The sequence below is a fragment of the Labeo rohita genome, chromosome 7 (genome assembly GCF_022985175.1).
Source record: "Labeo rohita strain BAU-BD-2019 chromosome 7, IGBB_LRoh.1.0, whole genome shotgun sequence".
NCBI classification, from domain to species: domain Eukaryota; kingdom Metazoa; phylum Chordata; class Actinopteri; order Cypriniformes; family Cyprinidae; genus Labeo; species Labeo rohita.
In genome coordinates this window covers 43,746,566-43,763,333 of record NC_066875.1, presented here as the reverse complement: position 1 = coordinate 43,763,333, position 16,768 = coordinate 43,746,566, and the positions used below count along the sequence as shown (strand labels likewise).

Below are 16,768 nucleotides of genomic sequence, written 5' to 3'. Positions count from 1 at the left end.
ATCCGGAAGATATAATGTACAATGTAGTCTTTTCTGATTTGTAATCTTGCTAAAATGTTCCCTGTATGTTAGATGACCATTCAGCAGATGTTTATGATCCAGGAATGTAATTTCACTTTTGTTCAAAGTACATTTGCACTGCAAAAATGACTTCTTAAGTTTTCAATTTGGCTTTTTTGACTCACTGAATGATATTTTTTTTATTTAATTGTAGTTTTGTATGAATGTATCTTTAACACATCTTTAATGTGTATTTTGTCAAAGTTCACTGGCATATTTTTCACGCAAGTATAAAAAAAAAAACAAAAATAAGTGAAAAGAAAAAAAGCAAGCACAGAAAGACAATATGCACCAAATTTCAAAATACAATCACATGCAATGTGCTGCTTCTCAAATTAATATATTTTGTTTATAGGATTTTTAAATGTTTTAACTGAAAAACAAGCGTTTAAAGTGCAATTGTAAGTTACATGATGACAATAACAGATGTGCTGAATTTAATAAATTTAGGATGATTTACATTACTGTATTAAAGGAATGATTAGCACATGTTGTCATGAAAACAGTGCCATTAAAACAATGCAAAAACATGTTTATAATCTTAAATCAGGCTTATGTACACTGTAAAAAATATTTCTTAAGATTGCAAATAAAACAAAGACTATTTCAGTACCTTTTACAAGAAAATACGTTCGGTCTTTTTACTGTGAAATTTCAGTTAATTTAAAGAAATCTGTTTCTTTAAAACAATTTTTCATTCAGAAATGACTAAAATAAAAGAAAAAAAAGTAGTATCTTTTTTTATTTAAGTAAAATATGAATTATAAAATACAATTTACTACTTCATGAGACTGCCTACAGAAGCCCGTTTCTGCCACTAAATAAAAAAAAATAAAAAAGATTATTATGACTTAATTCAGACTGATTCTTTCTCACAATCCTGACTTTTTCTTGTGACTTGTTTTCTCAGAATAGAGAGAATAAACTCGCAATTGCAAGTTTGTACCTCACAATTCTGACTTTTTCTCGCAAATGCAAGTTTGTATCTCGCAATCCTGACTTTTTCTTGCAATTCTGACTTATTTTCTCAAAACAGTAAGATATAAACTCACAATTACAAGTTAAAAAATCTAATTTTTGAGGAATTCTGAGAAAAAAGTCAGTTCATATCTCGCAATTGCGAGTTTATCTCACAATTCTGAGAAAAAAATTTGAGTTTATATCTCGCAATTCCAATTTTATAACGCACAACTACAAGTTTGTATCACAATTCAGTGAAACAAAAAAAGTCATAATTATGAGATATAGTTACAATTACCTTTTTTTATTTTTTATTCAGTGGCAGAAATGGGCTTCCATACTAATTAGACATATTAGATAACCTAGAAATAACTAAATACAATTCCACAAAATTGCAACCAGACCTTGAATTTATCATTATGTGTCTAGTATGTAGCAAAATTTGAGAGGTTCTTCTTAAGGGCCACAGTCTGACCTAGATAAAGTAGTTATCTTTGGAAAATATTGAAGAAGTCCAGCTAATGATATGCAAGGGCAGATGTGATGGATTAAGCGGCAAACGCTCCAACTCCAACCAATATTTAGCATGTGGTGCTGCTAATTTATGCAGATATGCTGTTTATACAAGGTAAAACTCAAGGGCAAGCCAAATGCACCCTGGTGTCTTATTAAAATGGGTGAGAACATCTTCAGCATTTTAATTATGAGGGTATATGTCAAATCCAACATAAATAACCAGCTCTAGGCTATTCCGTTTGACATATAAGACACTTTTGACACTTAATTAGCACTTGAATTAAAAAAATAAAACCTCCTACAATACTGTTAAACTGTGAAGAAAGCTTTGTAATGTAACACAACTGTAGACATGCTATATTGAGGCTGTTAGACACTAAGTGTATATAATATGCTGATTATCCAATCAGAATCAAGCATTCCTAAGAAAAAAATATACTTGTTTTTCCCAACAGCACCTGAATGTCTGACTGCAGCATTCACAATGTCACAGCGGCCAAAAAAAACTCTAAACAATCAAAGCGAAAAAAAAAAACTGTGACTTGTCTGAGTCATGAATAATTTGCCGAGCCAGTTTGTGTTGAGAAGAAGCTCCAGAGGTGTGAATTAGTCTAAGCTCTGCTATAGTACAGGAGGCTCAACACTCACAGACCGACATCAAGAGATATTGATCTACCACCGCCGCAGTGAAACACAGATCGAGAGAGAGAGAATGATAGATGACTACAGAAATACGGTGAGAGAAAGAGGAAAAAGTAAGAGATGATTGAGAATGGGGAAAGGAAAGGATGAGAAATTTTTGGTCAAACAAAATATCGAGATCATCAGATATTGTTCTGGCATTCAATTATATCACATACTAAACATGCAAATCAAACTGAAGTTGACTAATTGCAAACTATTTATTGCCATTCTGAAATTATAAAATGACCAAAGACATGCAGGTGTAGTAAAACATGGTTAACCAATAATGTAATGGCCCCTTTTCCACACACCCTGCAATATTTCCCACTGAATATCCAGACATATGCCACATTATTGAAGTTAAGTGTGTTGTCAGTGCCTTATGTTGTTTAGTATGAGAAACAATCTTATACAGCACATGCATAAATATAATGCATGCAGAACCCAGTCCCAGTGCGTGCATCTACATGACAGCCGTCAAATTCTGTCTTCTGTTCTAATATGCAGTTTAATTTACCTGCAGACTGAACAACACAAAGCTCAGATCTCTCCAGAGACCCCAAAGCTATACAGCAGGACTAGATGGTATGCCCGCATACACATCATATGTAGTCTACAAAGGCTGTGGTAGATTTTTATGATAGGCTGGTACCAAGGTTTACCAAAGCTGCACTTAAAATATATTCAAAAATATAGTAAAAACAGTAATATTTAGTAATATTATTACAGTTTAAAATAACTGTTTTTAATGTCAATATATTGAAAAATATACTTCATCTGGTGGTGTACCTCTTTTAGCTGTTATGCTCCAAAGATTTGGAACTGTCTACCAAATGAAGCAAGAGTCCAATAATATTCATATTTTTTAAAAAACGGGTTAAGGCATATCTCTTTAAAGTTGCTTATGAATATAACAGTGTGTGAAGTGTGTGTAATTTTTGCACTTTTATTTATTTTTTTAGATATTTGTTTATATTTGTTTGTATTTGTTATTTGTGTGTGCATTTTGCATTATTTTCTTTTTGATTTTCTGTATTTGTTTATACTTGTTGAATAATTTTGCTTATCTTTCATTGATGTTGTATTTTTAACATTTGTTGTTTGCTTGTGAAGCACTTTGAGTTGCTTTTAATGAGAAGGGCTACACAAATAAATTATTATTAAATTATGAATATTATTATTATTAGTAGCATTCATAATCCACAGCTGTGTTTGTTTGTTTAGATCCTTCTTTTCTCACTGAGGTCAAATGAGGGACTCATATGCAACTATAACAAAAGGTTCAAACGCTCACTGATGCTCCAGAAGAAAACGCAATGCATTAAGAGCCGGGGGTCTCAGTATCTTGAAAAAAATGTATGATATTTAGGCAAAATAAGAAAAATGTACACATCTTCATTCTGTTCAAAAGTTTTCATACCCGGCTCTTAATGCATTGTATTTCCTTCTACAGCATCAGTGAGCGTTTGAACCTTCTGTAATAGTTGCATATGAGATGATGGATCTCAAAATCATACAGTCATTGTTGCAAAAGGTTCAAATACACAAAAAGGCTGAAAAACCAAACACTTTGTGGGACCTGTAGGATTTTTCTGAAGAACAGCGGGCAGTTTAACTGTATAGGATAAACAAGGGACTCATGAGCAACTATTACTAAACAACAAAAGCACAGCTGTGGATCATTCAGGTAACAACACAGTATTAGGAATCAAGTGTATGCAAATTTTTAAACAGGTATAAATTCAGCTTGTTTTCTCATGTGGGCTAAATGTAAATGTCTTTTATGTGGATAATCTTATTCAAGTCAGTACTAAATAAAAAATAACATGCATTTTGTATGATCCCTCTTATTTTGGTAAAATAACTAACATTTTGCAGATTCTGCAAGGTGCATGTAAACTTTGGACCTGTATATACATGCTAATAAAATGCATATATTTAGTGAAATGCTCTTCTCTAGAGTTCATTTCTCAAGCGAACAAACAAGCTGTGGACATTCAATGAGATAAATGTAGTGCTATATGACACTGTTCACAAATTGTGAACTGACGCCCTTCTACGGTTGGAACACTGTTTGAACGATTATATGAGATATGAGTTTTTCATTCATGTTTATTTCATGCTATAACAAGTAGTAAAGAGGAAGGGATGATCGTGTTCACTCACACTCAGTTTCAAAGAGTGTAAAACTTTATTGTTTATTGCATTTTTTGTTTGAACTTTCCAATAAAATAGAATTTGAAAGATGATACCTTGTTTCTTATCCAAAGTAACAATATATAGAACTAGGAGTTCTAAATTTAGTTCCGCACGTGCAGAAGTTAAAACTATACTAGATTTTTGTTTGACACACATGCAAATCAAACCGAAACCTGTATTGAAATTATCCATTACACCCCTGATTATATATATATATATATATATATAAATACATATATATATATATATATATGTGTGTGTGTGTGTGTGTGTACATGTGGTTCCTTACCTCTCTCTCAAGTCATCCAGGCAGCGCTGAAGATGCACTTCCCCTGCAGTGACCAGAACATGCTCTCCAGTCTCCTGAATCAACACTTCGGCACACGGGTCGGCCTGGTTCAGTAACTTCATCCCACGCACCAGCTTTGGCATCTCACCTGGACAAACACACACGCACACACATCTGTGTGAATATTTCAGTCTAGATTTTGTTTTGTGAAGCTGTCAATGTGATGCAGCTTTGTTAAGAGGCTGATGAAGGATGGAGCAGCGTAAACTATGTCGACTCGTCTGCAAACCCGCAGCCCGAGTGTCAGTGCACAAAACACTGTTATTCATGTCACAAACAGAGTGTTTTAAAAAATAAAGCAGCAAAAAAAGGCCTGTTTATGGTTCAAAAAGTCATAAAGGGTCATAAGAACTACATAACGACTGTTTTGGGTGAAAGAACCTAACATTATAAGTAGATTTCATTCCCCTCAGAGGAAAAAAAGATTAAAAATGTATGATATAACCCTTTAAAACAGCATCTCATTCTCTGCTCATATTAAAGTGCTGTCTGACATCAAAGAAAGTTTCTGTTCATATTGTAGTGACAGCAGTAACACTAGGACTATGAGAGCTTTTCTAATAAAGAGTGTTTTCACCAGCAATGGCCTCTCCTGACCCGAAGGCAAGATGAAGTTACGGTTATGAAACGAAACCCTGAAACAGCGCTCTGGGACAGCGATCGCTCTTACAATGAGCTCTTGTGTTTGTGTGTGATCGTGCAATCCAGATCAGACAGTTCTTTGCTGTGCTAAACCGGGAAACATTTAACTTCCTCATTACAGCTGTGCTCTTGACTAATGCGTCCCACATGAGCTAGTGTGATGCTTTGAGATGGACGGGGTTTCCATGCCATCTCTGACACAGCTAATGAGAATCACAACACCACCGCTGAGTGAACCTGGAGACGTCTCCATTAAAACACCTTTCTGAGGGATATCTGCACCTTAGAGACTCATGAGATGTGATGATTTAATCTGGAAGCTCATGCATCTTTTTTTATGGTTAGTCACTGCTCTGTATCAGCGCGACTTAGTGAGCTGCCTCACTATTTTAAGGCATCACAGGTATGCTAAATAATGCAAAAGCTATTTCAAAAGACAGACAGCATAATAATGTTGCTTTCTAAGATAACTACTTTTGGGAAGATTGAAAAGGGGAAAAGAAGACTGAAAGAAAACTGTGGAAAAATAAACTATAAAAAATGTCTATTTCGAATAAATGCTGTTGTTTCTATTCATTAAAACTCCTAAAAATATTACGCAGAAAAACGGATCAGCCTTGATAATAATAATAAATGTTTCTTGAGCACCAAATCAACATATTAGAATGATTTCTGAAGGATCATGTGACACTGAAGACTGGAGTAATGATGCTGAAAATTCAGCTTTGCATCACATAAATTAATTACATTTTAAATATATATTCAAATATCAAATTAAAAATAGCTACTTCAAATAGTTTCACTGTCTTTTTAACTATTAAACAAATAGATCTATACAATATATTCAAATAAATAAATATATCTAATCCATCTAGATGTATTAAAATAGAAAACGATTTTAGTCTACAATAAAATTTAACAGCGATAAATTTTTTACTGTATTTTTAAGTATATAAATGTAGAGAACAAACAAACAAATAGATAAATAAATATTTTTGTATGTGTGCATATATAAAAATAAATAAATAAATATATAAATGCATAAATATGCACAATAGTTACAATAGTTACAACAAAATAGTTACTTCAGATAGGGGTTTTAATCTCTTGGAATGCACAAAAATAAAATAAAATAAAATAAAATAAAATAAAATAAAATAAAATAAAATAAAATAAAATAAAATAAAATAAAATAAAATAAAATTTTAATTGCATGATAAATAGCTTTGATTTAAATTAATGTGCTACAGATAAAAGCAAATAAATGAATAAACATGTCTTTTTTGAATACATGCTGTTGTTTCTATTCATCGGATTCATAATAGTAAATGTGTCTAGAGCACCAAATCAGCATATTAGTATGATTTTTGAAGGATAATGTGACACTGAAGACTGGAGACTGGAGTAATGATACTGAAAATTCACATCAAATAGTTTTATTGAAGTAACTACTTTTAATTTTTAACTAATAACTATTTTTATTAAACAAATAAATGAAAACAGAAAACAGTTATTTTAAATTAGATTTTAAATGTAGCGTTGGTGAACAATAAATAAATAAAAATGTTGTGTGTGGGTGTGCATATTATCTATCTATCTATCTATCTATCTATCTATCTATCTATCTATATATATATATATATATATATATATATATATATATATATATATATATACACACACACACACAGACACATATACATATATATACATATATATACACATATATACATATATGTATGTGTGTGTGTGTGATTTTGTACGTGTGCATATATAAAAATAAATAAGATAAATAAATAAATAAATAAATGTATAAATATGCACAATAGTTAAAATAGTTACAACATAATAGTTTTACTGAAGTAACTATTTTTATTTTTAACTATTTACTATTTTTATTAAACAAATAAATTTGAAATGTATTAAAACAGAAAACAGTTATTTTAAATTTGAATATTTTACAAATATATAAATGTAGCCTTGGTGAGCAATAAATAAATAAATAAAAATTGTGCGTGTGTGCATATTGCTGTATATATATCTTAAATTGATATATCAAGTTTATCCAATATTTGTATGTGCTCTGTATTAGGCTTATCACTTTGCAAAAAGCAGCTCACAAGGTTTTGTTAAAAAAAATATATATATATATCATCACAGATGCTTGGAAAAAGATACTAAGCTTACTAAATATATATCCTAAAAAGTTTCTATTACATTCAGAAGCACGACTAGCTCCAGGGCAGAGAAAAAAATAACTGTTCTGAACAGCTTGTTCATTTTTTCTACTGAGTCATCGTGGTGATTCAATGTACTCTTTTTTGCTTTTTGCTTATCAGTTATTTTTGCTTTACTGTATGTATCCAGCAGTGTCCTGCAATGCATTACCTGTTACTCAAGATGTGTTTAATGTGTAATCTGTGTGTGACCGCTTGTACATACTGGGATGTTTGGGCTCGACTGCTACTCTGACGATGGGCGTGGCTTCAAAGTTGAGTGGCGTGAAGGGTGGGCAGGCCGGAGATGTTGAGATGGTGGCCGATTTGAGAATGAATTCTTCCATTCCACCAATACCTGCAGAGATACAAACAACATTAAACAAAGCTGCATTCAAAAGACCAGTCAAACGGTTTCAAATGACAGGATTCGAAACCTCAGGGCTCCAATAATGTTCCATAAAAAGAGATTTTTTTTACATTAAACATTATTTATACAACGGCTGCCTGTTATAACAAAGACCCCTGTGTGCGCCCGTTTAGGTGGGAGGTTGTGAGTAAGAGTGTAAGCATGTGTTTGTGCACGTTGTGATGGAAAAAGACAAACACACTTTAGAGAACTCTGACATTTGCAATAACAGACATGATTGCAGGGCTGTGACGGTAAAGGAGAACCCAAAATTCTGCTGGTGATATGACATCTGGCCTTGGGCAACATGCTGAAAAAAGAAGTTGTGTAAAAGCTTAGTTGTGATAGGAATATAAATATTTATTTGCTAGAAAATAAACAGAACAAGTAGTCTGGTGGTTCATGTTTTTTTTTTAACTCATCTTGTAACAAACCACACAAAATTCAACAACAAATCAGTCTTTTAAAAACTAATATATTGTTCAACACAAATTTAACTTGCTGCTTGATATTTGAAATTTACTGTGATGAAATGAAATGAAATTAAACTAAATTAAGTAAAATTAAATAAAAATCAATTTAGAGAGAAGATGAGAGTGAAATATAGAGAGGCTGATACACTTCTCAAAAAATAAATAAATTATATAATAAATGTTCGTAAAATATTTAGTTTGACCTTCTTCACAGAGTTTCACAATATAAAAAAAAAAAAAATTAAATAAAAAAAAGTTAATTTGGAGAGTGGATAAGAGTGAAATAAGGCTGATACACTTCTCAAAAAAAAAAAAAAAAAATAAATAAATAAATAAATAAATAAATAGATAAATGATCATAAAATATTTAGTATGACCTTCCTCAGAGTTTCACAATATAAAATAAAATAAATAAAATAGAATAAAATAAAATAAAAATAATAATAATAATAATAAAATAAAATAAAATAAAATAAAATAAAATAAAATAAAATAAAAAATCAATTTGGAGAGTGGATAAGAGTGAAATACAGAAAGGCTGATACACTTCTCAAAAAAAAATTACAAATAAATAAATAAGTAAATAAATAGATAAATGATCATAATATAAGATAAAACGATTAAATAAACTAAAATAATACAATAAAAAAATAAAAATAAAATAAAATAAAATAAAAAAAATTCAATTTGGAGAGTGGATAAGAGTGAAATACAGAAAGGCTGATACACTTCTCACAATGATCTTGCTGAGGTTTTGTTCATTCCTGAAGCAATTCCCACAATTGCTTTCTTTGCCCAGCACATGTAAAAGTTCACAGCAAGATCCTCTATTTAACTCGCTTCTTACATTTTCCACAAAAAATAATTTTAAGCACTGACTGGTAGGCAGAAATCGGAGGAGATGCATTCATATAAAAACGGACTGACAGGGACAAGTGAATGAAGCGCTTCAGCGGCTCAGCGGGACGACCATTTCACTCGCCCCTCGAATCCCATTCAGTCGAATTACATCAGGTCCGAGAGTGTTTCCATCAGGCGAGCGGAGCCTCAACCCGAGAGGTTAGTTTGTTCAGTCAATGAAGCAGCCATGAGTCAAGAGCTTCTGTCACAGGCCGGCCTTATTAAGGGCCAATTCCAGCCAGACTCGCAATCGTGTTCATGAGCAAACACCTGGAGGCTGTAAAGTCGGTAATAAAAACGGCTTAACGGTAATCACAGCGCAAGCCGAGCGGAGTATGAAGTCTTAAGTCTGGCGGTTCGGGCGGTGTTGACTCGCCAGGGTCGATCTCTCCCGAAGGATCAGTATCCGTGCATTCGGAGCGTGACATCACGGACTGACTCGCTAACGTTTATTATAGCAGCCGACATACCAAATATAGAAAAATAAACAAAGTCAAATGTGCATGAGCATTAAATCTGCTAAATGAATTTAAGACGGAAGGGTTGTTAATGCAAAGTGAGATACAAAGTGGATGAATTGCTCATCGGAGGGATCGTACGTGTCCTGCTTTGACATTCTTTTTGTAAGTGTTTGCATATGTCTGGATCAGGGCACACGTCTTTCAGGGCAGGATGTTGCACAGATGCCTCAAGGCGTGGGAAAATAAGATGGTCTCTTTAGTTTAGAACACACTAACTAGTTTAGAATGTAGCGTCCAATCAGCTCTTGGAAAAAAATGGAATGCTTGATTCTGACTGGTCAGTCGTGACATTCTAAGGTGATGAAATGAAAGTTAAAATGTATATCTGATTGCATTTCCTACATACCTGTGCTAGTGCTAGTTCAAATTATTTTTGAATTTAAATTTAATTGGTTGCGCAGTAAGCTGTTTAAAGGAGAAGTCCACTTCCAGAACAACAATTCACAAATAATTTACTCATCCCCTTATCATCCAAGATGTTCATGTCTGTCTTTCTTCAGTCGTAAAGAAATTATGTTTTTTGAGGAAAACATTTCAGGATTTTTCTTCATATAATGGACTTGACTGGTGCCCTGATTCTGAACTTCCAAAATGTAGTTTAAACGCAGCTTCAAAGGGCTCTAAACCCTTTTTGAAGCGCACACGCAAATGTCTTGATAACCTAATCTAACTGAAGGCAAAACTATGAAATGAATTGATCTTTGAGGTAATTTTCATGCTTAAATGCAGAGTAGAATGAGCAACTTTACAAAATTGGACAGCTGAATATCAGGGTTGTATGTGATATGAACAATTTCTGAACAAAAGATATGGCTTTTTCAATATGTAGTAATTTAATTGGGAAAAATATAATTGTATACTAGAAAATTAAGCATCCAGAAATATAGCACCTCCCCCAGAAATATATATATATTGACTCCAAGCTTTTGAATGGTATAGTGCATAATTTTACAAAAGTTTTTTTATTTCAGATAAATGCTGATCTTTGGATCTTTCTATTCATCAAAGAATCCTGAAATAAAATTACTGAACTATTTTAAATTTGGATAATAATAAAATTAAACAGCATATAATAATAATAATAATAATAAATAAGCATATAATAAAAAAACAGCAAATCAGCATATTAGAATAATTTCTAAAGGATAATGTGACACTGAAGGCTACAGTAAGGATGCTGAAAATGTAGCTTTGGGCACAGGAATAAATTACATTTTAAAATATATTCAAATAGAAAAGAGTTCTTTTAAATAGTAAAAATATTTTACAATTTTACTGTTTTTGCTGTACTTTAGATCAAATAAATGAGGGCTTGGTGAGCAGAAGTGTCTTCTTTAAAAAAACATTAAAAATCATACTGTTCAAAAACTTTTGACTTTTGACTAAGCATCATGACTAAAATTACACTGGTCAATAATAATAAAATTGAAATATTAAATGAAAAATTTTAGAATTAAAAAAAAAAAAAAAAAGACATGTTGGTTTGGGAACTACCTGAAATAAAATATGTTCAAGCTGAGATAATAAAATGAATAATAATAATAATATAAAAAAAGCTAAATAGAAAAATAAGTAAAAAACAAACAAACAAACAAATAAAAATGGCAAAATTACAAAAACTTCAAATTAAAATGAAAACTGAAAATATAAAATTTAAAGTTAATTCAAAATATTAATGAATACTATACTAGTATAGTAAGTAGACAAATCACCTTTAAATCGAACACTCATGAAACAACTACTTGAATTTTAGTTAAACCTACACTTCCTAAGGTCTATATACACATCGGTGGATTTCTCTGGATCATGACAGCAGGAAGAGAGAAGGGTGAATGATTTGAGCAGAGGTTCTCCCCCCCTTCTCTAGCAACAGTCTTTTAACCTGCGAGTCACTCGTTCATCACTGAAAGTCAAGCCACATGCAGTGGTCAGTCTAGACACAAGAGCTCTTTGTGTGTGACTCTTTAATACGTCCAGCCGGGCCCGAGGCACACTGCCATATTTATCCACAGCGCTGATGATTTCCTGTTCGTGTTGACCCCTCTCACCCCCTCCTCCTGAAAGCACTGATTCAGGGCCAGCTCGTCCCTGACTAACCCACCGTACAGCCGACGGCACGACGGATCTTAGATCAGCGGCTCGGGACAAATTCAGCCTCTCTAAAAACAAGCAAATCCTTCGCTCATCGGCATCAGATGGTGTTTTAATGATTGCTACATAAATCCATCCTGCTCTAAACTTTTCACCTCACACATGCTTCTGATTTCCACACCACAGAGCTGCAGATCTTCAGGGCGAAAAACAGAGAAAATGAGCACAGGGTAATTATTGAATTCTTGTCTATGCGTCTGTATGGCTGACAGGCACCTTTGTTTCTGCATTATATATTTTCCGATGACAATTTCTAATGCAATTACTATATTATAAAGCCCAAAATATTCATTGGTTGGGTAGGGTGCAAATGTATTACTGTGCGAATTCTGTCCACTCAGTTTGCAACAAGGTGGCAATTCTCATCCAGCCTGTTGTTTTACAAGCAAAAAAGAAACTGAAGAGACAGAGCAACAACAAACTACCGGAGACCACAAAAACAACAGACGCCCATGCTGATGCGTTCTTGTGTGAGGAGGTGAAGAGATACACAAAACCTACCCAGAGTTTAAAAGAGTACAAAGACATTAATTGTTGTTCTTAGCCTGTGGAGTGAAACAGCAGACACTGTATAGTATCAGTATCAGATAATTATTACAACCTAATAAATACCTGGTTTTGCATAAAATTAGTTAAAATTATGTAAAGCAACATAAAAATGGATGGATGGATGGAACGATAGACAAAGACAGACAGACAGACATAGATAGACAGATAGATAGATACAGAGATAGATAGAGAGATAGATAGAGAGATAGATAGATAGAATGAAAGAACAAGAACGAAAGAAGGATGGATGGATGGATGATGAATGGAACGACAGACAGACAGACAGACAGATAGATAGATAGATAGATAGATAGATAGATAGATAGATAGATAGATAGATAGATAGATAGATAGATAGATAGATAGATAGATAGAAAGAAAGAAAGAAAGAACAAGAACGAAAGAAGGATGGATGGATGGATGGAACAACAAAACGACAGAGAGACAAAGAGATAGATAGATAGATAGATAGATAGATAGATAGATAGATAGATAGATAGATAGACAGATAGACAGATAGATAGACAGATAGATAGATAGATAGATAGATAGATAGATAGATAGATAGATAGATAGATAGACAGATAGAAAGATAGACAGATAGAAAGAAAGAACAAGAACGAAAGAAGGATGGATGGATGGATGGAACAACAAAACGACAGAGAAAGACAGATAGACAGATAGATAGACAGATAGATAGATAGATAGATAGATAGATAGATAGATAGATAGATATAGAATGAAAGAACAAGAACGAAAGAAGGATGAATGGATGGATTGAACAACAAAACGACAGACAGACAGAGAGACAAAGAGACAGAGAGACAGATAGATAGATAGAAAGAATGAAAGAACAAGAACGAAAGATGGATGGATGGATGGATGGATGGATGGATGGATGGAACAGACAGACAGACAGATAGATAGATAGATAGATAGATAGATAGATAGATAGATAGATAGATAGATAGATAGATAGATAGATAGATAGATATAGAATGAAAGAACAAGAACGAAAGAAGGATGAATGGATGGATTGAACAACAAAACGACAGACAGACAGAGAGACAAAGAGACAGAGAGACAGAGAGACAGAGAGACAGATAGATAGATAGAAAGAATGAAAGAACAAGAACGAAAGATGGATGGATGGATGGATGGATGGATGGATGGATGGATGGATGGATGGATGAATGGAACAGACAGACAGACAGACAGATAGATAGATAGATAGATAGATAGATAGATAGATAGATAGATAGATAGATAGATAGATAGATAGATAGATAGATAGATAGATAGATAGATAGATAGAATGAAAGAACAAGAACGAAAGATGGATGGATGGATGGATGGATGGATGGAACAACAAAACGACAGACTGACAGACAGACATACAGATAGATAGATAGATAGATAGACAAATGATAGATAGATAGATTCTACTATTCTTTGATACATCTATACATCCTCTTTTGTTAGTCAATTACATTTTTCTGCATTCTAAAAATACACATTTTCAATGGACACTTTAATCTCAAATGTCTTAAAGTATAAATTTAATAAAGACCAGAACACAGAGCACAGTGTGTGAGTTAAGTGCCTCAGCTGAACTAATTGAAGAAAATTGTGGAGAGGAAAAGGGAGCTGGAGATCAGATGAATTTCAATACAGTGCTCAACTTGCAGGAGGTTAACTTCTACTTAAAGGGAAAAATCCAAAATGCCCTGTTTCTTAAAACGGCCATCCTCTGATAAGAGCTGATCCCAGAGCTGAGGACAGCATTCGCTCTGCTCTTTATAACTGTAAAACAGAGACGCTCTTTCAACATGAAACATGAGCAGGTAATTACTCAAAGGTGACTGCGTCTCAGAGGCATTCCTCAACAAAAGCACAGAAAAACAGAGGGGGAGAGAGAGAGAGAGAGAGAGAGAGTGCTGCCGAAATAACCTGGGAAGAGTTACATACAGTAGGAGAGCAGAACCACTGCAGGAATCTGGGCCACACATGGAAGAAATAGACACTCCTGAAAAAATGAAAGCTAAATCTGAGCTGAACGGTTTTGGAAATTAAGAACAATTACATCCTGGCAGAAATGATGCCCGAAATCAAGAGGAGGCTGCTGCAAAAAACTTAAGACTGATGGAATTCTGGAATGGATTCTATTATTGGCCTTTTTAACAGGGTAGATAAATAATTAAACAAATAAATAAACAAATAATGATTGACAAATAAGGCAAAAGACTAACAGAACAAGAGACCAACAGATAAATTAGATTTTATCTGGTTATACAGAATGATAAAGAGATAGAACAACAGACAGATCGATTGATAAATAGCACATTAGACAGAAAACTTTAGAACGATAGATAGATGGATAGAAAGATACAGAATGATATATTGACAGAAAAATAAAGAGAACGATAGACAGATCGAATGACAGATAGCACAATAGATAGATAGAGAACGACAGAATGATAGAACGATAGATGGATAGATAGATACAGAATGACAGAATGATAGAGAACGACAGAATGTTAGAATGATAAAGAGAGAACAATAGACAGATCGAATGATAGATGGCACAATATATGGATAGACAGAGAACGATAGAACGATAAATAGATAGACAGATAGATCTATCTATCATTCTCTCTGTCTGTCCATCTATCGTTCTACCATTCTAAAATTCGATCTAACTATCGTTCTGTCTCTCTATTTAGCATTCTGTCTGTCTATATCCATCTGTCTATCTATCTACAGACAGAACGATAAAACTATAGATAGAACGACAGAGAGATAGACAGAGAGAGCGATAGAAAGAACGACAGATAGATAGATAGATAGATAGATAGACAGACACAAACAACAATAGAGAGAATGATAGTATAGAACAATAGATAGATCGAATGATAGAACAATAGAAAGATAAACAGATCAACAGGGAGACAGAACGACAGATAGAATGACAGATAGAACGACAGATAGATAGATAGATTCTGCAGTTTACCATAAGAATGAAGGTTTTTGTGATCATGAATCACTGACTCATGAATCATTACTCAAGTCTGTCAAACACTATTTTTAATCACTCGCACAGTACGACATTATCAGACTCTGTGGAGTTTCTTTATTTGAAATAATCCTAAACGCATGTTTAAACATAGAACTTTACATTAGCGATCAGATGGTCATCCGTTTTACAGCACACATTCCCACTGCTTCCAGCAACACTGTACTGTACTGTGGGAGACCATTATTTAGTCGAACAGCTTCATTCGAAAGCCAAGCAAACAAACAAAAGTGTGTGCAGTCTCTCTTGGCAAGCGAGGAAGGCGAGTCCTCTGAGGACAAGCAGAGGTCAAAGGTGAAACACAATCGCCCCAGACCGACGATATCCGCTCGCACCGCAGCGCTGCGGCCCGGGCATTGAGGCCTTCGGAGGCAGCGCTTGGATGCCGTCCTGATTGCGGTGTTAGCACGGGTCAGAGAAGAGAGCGCTGCATCCGTCTGAGTGCTTGGAGGGAACAGAGGAGGAACAGATAGAGCGAACGCAAGAAAAGACGGATCAAAGAGCACAAAGGGGCAAACAACCGAGAGCAAGTGATCTCGATGACTCAAACGAGGAGAAATTTCCTCCAACCACAAATACAGTTGGCCCGGTCGCAAGTTATATAAAGAGCGTTTTTTTCGCTCGCGGTGCCTTTGGCAGCTGCGCCGGCTCTCAGCTGTGGTTCTTCAAAGCCGAGAAAAGCCTGAATAATAATCACGGCTAATGTTTTCAACAGATTTTGGTCTTGCGTGTTCCATCATGTTTAATAGCGCACATACATTTTTGCTCAACGTAAAGCCAAGTGAAATTAATTTCATGACAAGCTAATGAGGAAGTCACGTTGGACTTGGAATCATTGAAGAAAAACAAAAAGTGTCTAGTTTATTAAAATAAGAAATGATTTCTGAGGATCATGTGACACTGAAGACTGGAGTAATGACGCTGAAATTTCAGCTTTTTTATCACCGAAATAAACTGCAATTTAGAACATCATAAAATCTGAAATGATTATTTGAAATGGTAAAAATATTTCTGATTATTACTATTTTTCCTGTATTTTTGATTAAACAAATGCAGCCTTGGTCCG

The 16,768-nt window shown here is 33.8% G+C and overlaps 1 protein-coding gene across 2 annotated transcripts in view; it reads right to left on the bottom strand.

Annotated features, from left to right (window-relative positions):
* Nucleotides 1-16,768, bottom strand: part of efl1 (elongation factor like GTPase 1) — a 142,468-nt gene that overhangs the window by 29,908 nt on the left and 95,792 nt on the right. For both annotated transcript variants that reach the window (XM_051115289.1, XM_051115288.1), the window contains exons 16-17: nucleotides 7,853-7,984; nucleotides 4,709-4,856 (exon numbers count right to left, since the gene is read on the bottom strand). In XM_051115289.1, the coding sequence (XP_050971246.1) occupies nucleotides 4,709-4,856; nucleotides 7,853-7,984 (280 nt within the window). The remainder of the gene's footprint in view (nucleotides 1-4,708; nucleotides 4,857-7,852; nucleotides 7,985-16,768) is intronic.